This window comes from Notolepis coatsorum, assembly GCF_963971535.1.
Source record: "Notolepis coatsorum genome assembly, contig: SCAFFOLD_150, whole genome shotgun sequence".
NCBI classification, from domain to species: domain Eukaryota; kingdom Metazoa; phylum Chordata; class Actinopteri; order Aulopiformes; family Paralepididae; genus Notolepis; species Notolepis coatsorum.
This window is the reverse complement of record NW_028170110.1, coordinates 319124-330216: the sequence shown is the minus strand read 5'-3', so window position 1 is coordinate 330216 and position 11093 is coordinate 319124. Positions and strand designations below refer to the sequence as shown.

Sequence of the window (11093 nt, the reverse complement as noted above, 5' to 3'; positions counted from 1 at the left end):
TATGTCATAAATGTATAGATGTAGCAGTACTGTCTATCTGTATGTCATGTATGTCATATATGTTACGATGAATTGAAAATGGGGGACCCTGATGTAAACAAGACGAAAGTCTTTCTCTGGTCTGCATCCCCTTAACAATTGTATGTATTGAGCTGTACTGTACTGTACCCATTCTGCAATCTGTTAATAAAGTTTTCAATCAATCAATCAAAACCTGTATGTCATGTATGTCCCTATGCCATAAATGTCATGTATGTTGTGTATGTCATAAATGTCACTATGAATTGAAAATGGGGGACCCTGATGTAAACAAGACAAACGTCTTTCTCTGGTCTGCATCCCCTACTCTGTATTGTACCCATTCATTCTGCAGGCTGTTAAATAAAGTTTTCAATCAATCAATCACTCCCTCACACAGAGTGCTGCACCGTGATGATGGCGGCCGTGCGGAGCTTGCGGGTGTCTGTGAGGTCCTCCGACAGCGGTTCTGAGCGCTCGGACTCGGACTCGGACTCAGAGGACAGAGATGCCGCCCGCGGATCGGAACCGATGGAGGTGGAGGAGGGCGAGCTGGAGCTGGAGGCCCCTGAGGAGCCCGCGGACCCGCACCCCGCGAGGCGCTCCGTGAAGGAGCTGCTGCCGGTGAGCGAGCGAGCTTAGCTTAGCATAGCATCAGGCCTTCACCCTCACCCTGCAGCCGCGGCCTGGCGTGATCTCACAGCCGGCGGGGGGGTGCCCTCTGGCCGAGGAGGGGCTGTTAGTTTTAACCTGTTAGTTAACCTGGCTAACCTCGCTGCTATATGGTTGTTATTATTATCAGCAGAACCTGTTGTTAGCGTCGCTAGCTAGCTATGGTCCAGTTATTATTATTATTATTATTATTATTATTATTATTATTATTATTATTATTATTATTATTATTATTATTATTATTATTATTATTATATTATAACTGTAACGTTGACTTGTTTTCAGGGATGAGCTCAGGTTCTTTACCAACGTTAGCCAACACGGTTCTTAGTCACTTGTTGCTGCTGCTGCTGGCGTCAACCGTAGCTCTGTATAGCATAATGCACATGCATGGTCAACCCTTTCACTGCCACACGACAGAAGGTTAGCCCTTTACTATTGATTGATTGATTGAAAACTTTATTAACAGATTCCAGAATGGGTACGTCAATACACACAATTGTTAATAAGGGGATGCAGACCAGAGAAAGACTTTCGTCTTGTTTACATCAGGATCCCCCATTTTCAATTCATCATCATAACATATCACACAACCGACGGTGGTGCTCCATCATTATTGTCACAGTGAAAGGGTTAACCGACTGTCGTGTGGCAGTGAAAGGGTTAACCTTCTGTGTGTCACAGTGAAAGGGTTAACCGACTGTCGTGTGGCAGTGAAAGGGTTAACCGGCTGTCGTGTGGCAGTGAAAGGGTTAACCGGCTGTCGTGTGGCAGTGAAGGGGTTAACCGGCTGTCGTGTGGCAGTGAAAAGGGTTAACCGGCTGTCATGTGGCAGTGAAAGGGTTAACCGTCTGTATTGTCACAATGAAAGGGTTAACCGACTGTTTTGTCGCAGTGAAAGGGTTAACCTTCTGTATCGTCACAGTGAAAGGGTTAACCGGCTGTCGTGTGGCAGTGAAAGGGTTCAAACCAAGTAGCACCGACCATCACCTGTTAGCTGTTACCTATAAAACAACAGTGACCTCGTGCCTAGACCACAATAACAAAACGCACACTGTAACCAGCTAGCTGGCTAACGTTAGCTATATGTTCAGGTTCAGGCAGGGATCACAGTTGTTATGTATTCACGGTTTAATTGGATTCGTCAAGTGATCACATAAACACGTAGGCCATTAAAAAAAACATACAATTAGAGGTTATAATTGTTTATGCATCAAAGCGTTAGCTAAAGTATATCATCTCAAGTTGAAGTGTAAACAAACACCTTTGCAAGGCCAAAAGACAAATATCCCTACATATTTAATGAAGAATAACACTGGTTGCAGTATTTGTAATTTGTACCTGATGTGTAAGTTAAGTCCTTGACTTGAGTTAATGTACCGTATTCTATGCTTAATAGACAGTGGCTAGACATTTACAGACAGTCATTTAGCTGACGCTTTTATCCTGATGCTAGCAAGTCAGCAGGAAGGATACAACTCTGGCAGCTAAGGGTGTAACATTGTTCGTAAAACAGTGTACAACTTCAGTGCATAGTAGTATAGACATAATTTAGCATAGTACTAGGCAGTAATATAGCAAGGTAGATTCCTTAGTAGCAGAGTGCACACTAGTAAAAGACAGTACAATGTAATAAAAAAAGTCAACCAACAAACTAGATTCTTGTACTGGATCTCCTCACTGGTAAACAAGAATACCCTGAAGACTCTGGCAGGAGCACTCATTCAAGGGTACTACGACTATGCTTGCGCCTCATGGTACCAAAGCACCTCAAAGGCACTAAAAACAAGATTACAAACATCACAAAACAAACTGGTCAGACTACTGCTTGACCTGACTCCTAGAACCCACCTCACCCCTGCCCACTTTGACAACCTAGGATGGCTTAGAGTAGACGACAGAGTACAGCAACTTGCAATGGGCCTGGTCTACAAGATACACTACACGACCAAGGTACCCATGTACATGTCAAAATACTTCCCAAAGGTCAGTGAATACCACGATCACAACACCAGAGGGAGCTCCACAAATCATGTTAAACCCAGATTCGGCTCAAACAAGGGACTAAACACGTTTTGCAACAGGGTGTCCGCGGATCCTTAAAAAGTCTTAAATTGGTTTATCAATAATTAAGGCCTTAGTTTGTCTTAAAATGTCTTAAATCCATTTTCAGAGGTCTTAAAAATGCCATAGAAAGGAAAGATAAAATGCCATGTCATGTTTTATTATGAAATCTGGGGAAGTACGGTTAACGGGAGATAAAGTCGGGAGTTTTTATTGACCGCGTTGTAGCATCACGCAGACCGGAATGGGGCGGAACCAACACGGGTCCTTATGTTGGCCGGGAACAATTTCAGTGGAGTCTAGCTAACGTTAGCAAGGCGAAGCGGAAGCGATAACGTTACGTTTAGTTTAGCATTTGCACTCGTTAATATGGGAAAGTGCCAATTTAACGAGAACTGGCTCGACAATCCACTGTTTGCGCCATGGTTGGTCCCAGTCAAAGACCATTACGAGGCCCGCTGCAACAACAAAAAAAGAGCAGTCGAGTTGCACATGCTGAGCAGTGCTAAGCGTACCTCTGCAAAAACGGCGCCTGCAAACTACTATTTCGAATTTCTTTTCGGCCCCGCCATCTCAGGTAGGACTATAACATCTGCACCAACAGAAGTCTGGATAACATGCGGCTCCACGCCAACACTTGAAGCTGAGGTCTTAACTTGAAAATAATCTATTCACGGATGTAAACAAGGACACGTTTGTGTTTATGTTCGATGAGAGTCACCCACTATGTATTTCTTCCTCCCACCCACCCCCTCCTAATGTACAGTATCCTCCCATCATATGTATGTTAGGATCTATGGGTAACAGTACTGTATATTTGCATATCTTATATGTCACAAATGTAACAGTACTATATACCTGTATGTCCCTATGCCATAAATGTCATGTATGTTGAGTGTCATAAATGTCACTATGAATTGAAAATGGGGGACCCTGATGGAAACAAGACAAACGTCTTTCTCTGGTCTGCATCCCCTTAACAATTGTGTGTATTGAGCCGTACTGTATTGTATTTGTACCCATTCTGCAATCTGTTAAACAAAGTTTTCATTCATTCAACCAAACCACAAAAACAAAACGACTGGATGAATAAATGAAAAACTGTATTAACAGATAACAGATCAATACACACAATTGTTAAGGGGATGCAGACCAGAGAGACTTTCGTCTTGTTTACATCAGGGTCCCCCATTTTCAATTCATAGTAACTGTACTGTTACATTTGTGACATATGCAAATATACAGTACTGTTACCCAGAGATCCTAACAGAAAATATATACATATGATGGGGAGGAGACTGTACATGAGGGGGGGGGGGGGGGGGGGCGTTGGACATTTACGGTGCCCAGTTTCTAATTGCAGCCTCCCGTAGGTGCTCTTTAAGAGCGGTTTTGAATGTGGGCAGGGGTAAAGTGGGTTTTAGGAGTGAGGTTAAGCAGTAGTCTGACCAGTTTGTTTTGTGATGTTTGTAATCTTGTTTTTTGTGCCTTTGAGGTGCTTTGGTACCATGAGGTGCAAGCATAGTCGTAGTACCCCTGAATGAGTGCTCCTGCCAGAGTCTTCAGGGTATTCTTGTTTACCAGAGAGCAGATCCGGTACAAGAATCTAGTTTGTTGGTTGACTTTTTTGATACCCTGGGGAGGGTGGTAATAGTTATGTGTTCTGACAGGTATCAGTCCTATGGTGATAATCATGTGTTCTTACAGGTATCAGTCCTATGGTAGTATGTGTTCTGACGGAAATGTGGCTGTTGCACTTGCTGCTTGGCCCCTGGTATATTTTGTATAGCTATATTTGCTATTTATGTTTGGTCACCCCTTTGTTGAAATTCATCCAATAGGGGTGGACGGTATAAACGGTATACGGTATAAACGGTATGAATTTGCTCTACGGTATGGATTTTGACTATACCGTCTAAACCGGTAGTGCAGCTCTAAAATACCAATGACGTCATGTAACCACAGCGCGACTATTTCACTCGCATTTGCCCCTAAAAATAGATAGAATTAGTCATAGATAATAGATATGTGCGAACTGGAAAAAGTTATTTAGGAGGCTTCGCGCAGTGGGCGTGCCAGCCCCTACCGCACGCATGTAAACACGGGTCTAGTAGTCTAGTGGGACGGGACACGGGAGCTCAGCTGTCGGCGGCGTCTCCCTGAGCTAACGTTAGCTTAGCTACCGTTACAAAATGACCCAGTCAACTATTCACTTTTAGTTTAATACATGATGAGGCATTGTCTAACCGAACGGTATCTAGTCGGCCAGCTACCGATAGCTCCTGACATCAACAAACGCTCCACAAAGTCTAGTAGAGAGAGACGTGTGTGTGCTACCTGTTAGCCGTTAGCTCACGTTAACGCGAGTTAGTTCACCGTTCAAAACGAAATGTCCCATTGAACTAAATAATTCACTGAGGCGTTGTATTAACGTTATATATCCGGCTTAGCCGGATAGCTCCTGATATCAATGTCTTATAACACTGATTCGATGCGTATTCGAGCTGAGGGCTTGCTAACGTTATTCCAATATAATAGGGTCCAGGTGCAGCGCCGGAGAATCCTGGCCGTAGCTCTGCTCGAGGCTACTGAGTATAGGTCCAGGTGCAGCTCCGGGGAAACCTGGCCGTAGCTGGAGGCTACTAGAGTACACACAGACAGTGGAGCTTGTTGCGTGGTGGCGATGTCTCGCAGATAATACAAGTACAAGTCTAATTATATAATATATATATTTTATAAAAAAAAAAAAAAAAATTATATAAAATAAAATTTTTTTTTTTATCAAAAACGATGATACCGTGATATATACCGTTACCGTCTATGCTTCAAATTATACCGTGATATAAATTTTAGACCATACCGTCCACCCCTATCATCCAATCCAGTTACTCCTTTAAGTTCAAGATTTTTAAGTTTCCAAGTTATTTTTTAATAAACATCTTTGGACCAACGTGTCCCTAAACTTAAACTAATTGGTGTCGTTGCATGATTTTTGCCATTTTGTTATTGTGAAATTGGTATTAAATTTAATTCTGAGTGGCATTAAAAAGTCTTAAAAAGCCTTAAATCTGACTGGGCTAAACCTGCAGATACCCTGTGCAATTATGCCACATCAATGTGGAACGCCCTACCCAAAGCTGTAAAGGAATGTGAATCACTACCCACTTTCAAAACCGCTCTCAAAGAGCACCTACGGGAGGCTGTATATCTGTATTGTATATCTGTGTCATAAATATGATATATATCTGTATGTTGTCTGTCCTGATGAATTGAAAATGGGGGACCCGGATGTAAACAAGACGAAAGTCTTTCTCTGGTCTGCATCCCCTTAACAATTGTGTGTATTGAGCTGTACTGTACTGTACCCATTCTGCAATCTGTTAAATAAAGTCTTCAATCAATCAATCAATCAATACGAAGGTTAGTAGTTATTGTCATTGTACCTGACCTTGTACAAATAAATACACACTTACATATTGAAGAGAAATAAACAACAAATATAAAAAATATTAGATGGCATATATTTAGACGGGTTTCCTGGAAACGCAGAACATACGGGAGGCTCTGCGATGTCATGAACCATCTAATAAATAATTGTACTTACATAGGCAGGCAGTGTTGGTCAGAGCCATGCCTGTGATGTGTGTGTGTGTGCTGCTCTGTAAATATGTAACGCTTTAGCAGCTTACAGTGCCTCCCTAGCCCCATACAAATAATATCTCTACGAACTAGGGATGGGTACCTTTCACATTTGAACCGATACCGGTACCGGTACCTGTGAATCGATACCGGTACCCAACGGTACCTTTTTTCGGTACTTTAGTCTCAAGAAATTTAATTTACCTACCTCAGTCGTAAAAAGAAAAATCCAAACTTCAAATAACTACAATTTCGACAGTTTTCGGCTTGTCATTGCTCCGACTGCTTTGTTGTTGAATCAAGTCAAATCCTAGGTAAGCATATGTGCGTGTGAACGTTGACATAAATTTTTTTTTTTTTTTTTTTTTGGTTTCTCACTTGATTCGATACTCGGTAGTACCGACGTGTTTCGGTTCGGTACCTCAAAAGTACCGAATTCGGTACCCATCCCTACTACTAACAAGGAGCTCTGTCGTTGTGTTTCAGGACACAAGCCGGCGCTATGAGAACAAAGCTGGAACATTCATCACTGGAATTGATGTCAACTCAAAGGTACGAGCTGCTACACACCAGCAAGATACACAAGCTGCTACACACCAGCTACACACCAACAAGCTACACACCAGCTACACACAGTCACACTCAGCACAAGCTGCTACACACAGTCACACTCAGCACAAGCTGCTACACACCAGCTACACACCAGTGCCATGGGGGGAGAGCCGCCTAGAGCCACATATGAAATCCGTTAAATTTCTTTCCAAATTCCATTTTATTTTTTTTCCAAATTCAGTTTTTTCCGTTTTAATATTTCAGAATTCTGTATTTTGCTTTGTACACTCATTTTACCATCAGAAATAGTGTCTAATAAGTGGGAATGAATAAATGTCCACAATTTAATAAGATATAACAGTCCATTTAATAGGGCCGTCTTAAATACTTCGAAGCTTTGAAGCCTCGTTCGATGGGCATGGGATTCGAATATGAAAATAAAATTCTATTATTAAAAATAAAATAAAAAAATTATATATATTTTAGCAAAATCAACTCTGCCTCTCTTTGTTAACTACAACAAGCAATGCTGTTTGTTATTTAAGACGAGGTCGGACTCGGCACTGACAGATTTGTGTTCATTGTGCTGCTTTTATAAAGCCTCAAATGACGGCTTACAATATTTCATGAAAGCAAAGTGTTTTGTTTGTCTAAGATTTAAAAAGGTTTAAACTTTACAGCACTGACAAAGTTGAACAAAGTGCTGTACAATTTTTTTTATTTTTTATTTTTTTATAGTTGATTCCATTTTTATTGCTCAATTCCGCGATTCCGTCCGCGATTCCGTGATCGCGGATTCCATATGGCTCTAGGAGAGCCACGTCTTTATCGACTGCGCAGATATGTCGACTGACGGGACACCCTTTCTCCAAAATGGGATACAGTGGCCTGCCTTCCACCTGTGGCTATGACGAGGCGTGCCTTGGAATAACGTTTTAACTCTTCCCGTGCCGTTCACGTACTACTACGTTTCTGTGGCCCCGACGGTTGAGTGCCGTTGACGTAGATCTGCGTTTTTTTGTCTCTGTACTTCTTTTATTCGCTATTGCCATCTTCATAATTCATCGAGCCACCTTGTGCATGCTGTTCTGAGTGTCTTGAGATTGCAGACGGTCAATACCGCCCCCCAACGCCTTGTGGCCGCTATTGCACTCCATTAGAAACCATGTATTTTATTTTCTGGGCTGAGCTGAGCCGCGTGGGTGGCGTTTAAATACTCCGGCAGGACAAGCGGTCACCACCACACATCAACGAGGCTGCCCCAACCCTTCGTTCATATGCAATGCCGAATAACGTGGCACGGACTCCCGCGACCACTACTTCAAATGGCGATCAGATAATTGGATTATGTTTTTTGCATTACATCAGAGACGAGGTAAGAACACTATATATCCAATCTTGCGTTGATCTGATATTTCTTTCTCCCGTGTGCGTGTGTGTGTGTGTGTGTGTGTGTGTGTGTGTGTGTGTGTGATTCTTGCATGAGGAGACATAACGATAATCTAGCGGTGATTTCAGGATGGGTTCCGGTTGCCGACCGACCCTGCCGATTTAGGTGCAACCCAATTTATTTTATGAGTTTTAAAAAGTTAAAAAATATATATTCCGTATATATAATATATTTTTTTTTTTTACAATAAAGTTTCAAATAAATCTTAGTCAAACCTTTAGTATTATGGATATTAAACATGCTGGCAGAGTACATGCATCCATGTTGTCGTGAACATTTTAATTAAATAAATTCCCTATCCATAGTTGCCGTGGGAAGAAATAAAATAAAAAATAATAAAATAAATTCCCTACCTACCCATGGCCTTAACTGACAACCAACAGGAACCAAACAATATTTTTCTTTGAGCATGACTCTTGAGTGGTTTTTGAATTTATGAAAAGGTAATTGATTGTTACATTTTAGCAACCTAACCTATGATTTAGCTTGCTCAGTAGTCTAGGCCTACTATTAATTAAATTTCACTAATAACACTTAAAATCATTGGTAAACAAACGTAGTGCTGAAAATATACACTTTGACTGCTGTTTTGACAGGGTTAGGGTATTGGCTACATTTGAAAAAGAAATGCAACATTAATTAATACGGACTATTAATCTATCACGTGAAATAAATCTCGGCCCGGTACAGGGCCCGTCAGGCTTAAGGGGTTAATCGACCACTTCCTATGACTTGTTAGTCGACTATCAATTTCCTTAGTCGAAGATTACCCGATTAACAAGGCGGCCTCCCTTCATCCTCCAATAGTGAATCACAAACCTTGGTAACCTGGTCTGATATTGTATAATATAACCCCATCTGGATTGTGTGCATGCATGGGTATGCGTTTCTGTGTTAACGTGCTGTGTGTGTGTTTTTATCAGGAGGCGATTGAGAAGAAAGAGGAGAGAGCAAAGCGCTTTCATCTCCGCGCTGAGGTTCACCTGGCTCAGAGGAGTGTGGTCTTGGATACAGAGCTGCTGAAGACAGGTACATCCCAGGGTGGGTTAGGTTAGGTTAGGGTCTGCTGAAGACGGGTACATCCCAGGGTGGGTTAGGTTAGGTTAGGGTCTGCTGAAGACAGGTACATCCCAGGGTGGGTTAGGTTAGGGTTAGGTTAGGGTCTGCTGAAGACAGGTACATCCCAGGGTGGGTTAGGTTAGGTTAGGGTCTGCTGAAGACAGGTACATCCCAGGGTGGGTTAGGTTAGGTTAGGGTCTGCTGAAGACAGGTACATCCCAGGGTGGGTTAGGTTAGGTTAGGGTCTGCTGAAGACAGGTACATCCCAGGGTGGGTTAGGTTAGGTTAGGGTCTGCTGAAGACGGGTACATCCCAGGGTGGGTTAGGGTCTGCTGAAGACGGGTACATCCCAGGGTGGGTTAGGTTAGGGTCTGCTGAAGACAGGTACATCCCAGGATGGGTTAGGTTTAGGTTAGGGTCTGCTGAAGACGGGTACATCCCAGGGTGGGTTAGGTTAGGTTTAGGTTAGGGTCTGCTGAAGACGGGTACATCCCAGGGTGGGTTAGGTTAGGTTAGGGTCTGCTGAAGACGGGTACATCCCAGGGTGGGTTAGGTTTAGGGTCTGCTGAAGACGGGTACATCCCAGGGTGGGTTAGGTTAGGTTAGGGTCTGCTGAAGACGGGTACATCCCAGGGTGGGTTAGGTTAGGTTTAGGGTCTGCTGAAGACGGGTACATCCCAGGGTGGGTTAGGTTAGGTTTAGGGTCTGCTGAAGACGGGTACATCCCAGGGTGGGTTAGGTTAGGGTTAGGTTAGGGTCTGCTGAAGACAGGTACATCCCAGGGTGGGTTAGGTTAGGTTAGGGTCTGCTGAAGACGGGTACATCCCAGGTGGGTTAGGTTAGGTTTAGGGTCTGCTGAAGACGGGTACATCCCAGGGTGGGTTAGGTTAGGTTAGGTTAGGGTCTGCTGAAGACGGGTACATCCCAGGGTGGGTTAGGTTAGGTTTAGGGTCTGCTGAAGACGGGTACATCCCAGGGTGGGTTAGGTTAGGTTTAGGGTCTGCTGAAGACGGGTACATCCCAGGGTGGGTTAGGTTAGGTTAGGGTCTGCTGAAGACAGGTACATCCCAGGGTGGGTTAGGTTAGGTTAGGGTCTGCTGAAGACGGGTACATCCCAGGGTGGGTTAGGTTAGGTTAGGGTCTGCTGAAGACGGGTACATCCCAGGGTGGGTTAGGTTAGGTTAGGGTCTGCTGAAGACGGGTACATCCCAGGGTGGGTTAGGTTAGGTTAGGGTCTGCTGAAGACAGGTACATCCCAGGGTGGGTTAGGTTAGGTTAGGGTCTGCTGAAGACAGGTACATCCCAGGGTGGGTTAGGGTCTGCTGAAGACGGGTACATCCCAGGGTGGGTTAGGTTAGGTTAGGGTCTGCTGAAGACGGGTACATCCCAGGGTGGGTTAGGTTAGGTTAGGGTCTGCTGAAGACGGGTACATCCCAGGGTGGGTTAGGTTAGGTTAGGTTAGGGTCTGCTGAAGACAGGTACATCCCAGGGTGGGTTAGGTTAGGTTAGGTTAGGGTCTGCTGAAGACGGGTACATCCCAGGGTGGGTTAGGTTAGGTTAGGTTAGGGTCTGCTGAAGACGGGTACATCCCAGGGTGGGTTAGGTTAGGTTTAGGTTAGGGTCTGCTGAAGACAGGTAC

At 43.7% G+C, this 11093-nt stretch overlaps 1 protein-coding gene across 1 annotated transcript in view; it reads left to right on the top strand.

Moving 5' to 3' along the window:
• Positions 1 to 430: 430 nt before the first annotated feature.
• The window catches only part of ncbp3 (nuclear cap binding subunit 3), a gene marked incomplete at its 3' end in the record, with an annotated part of 72713 nt that continues 62050 nt past the window's right edge, over positions 431 to 11093 (top strand). Inside the window, exons 1-3 of the mRNA XM_084339463.1 lie at positions 431 to 642; positions 6880 to 6945; positions 9319 to 9424. Of these exons, the coding sequence (XP_084195589.1) occupies positions 433 to 642; positions 6880 to 6945; positions 9319 to 9424 (382 nt within the window). The 5' untranslated portion in view covers positions 431 to 432. The remainder of the gene's footprint in view (positions 643 to 6879; positions 6946 to 9318; positions 9425 to 11093) is intronic.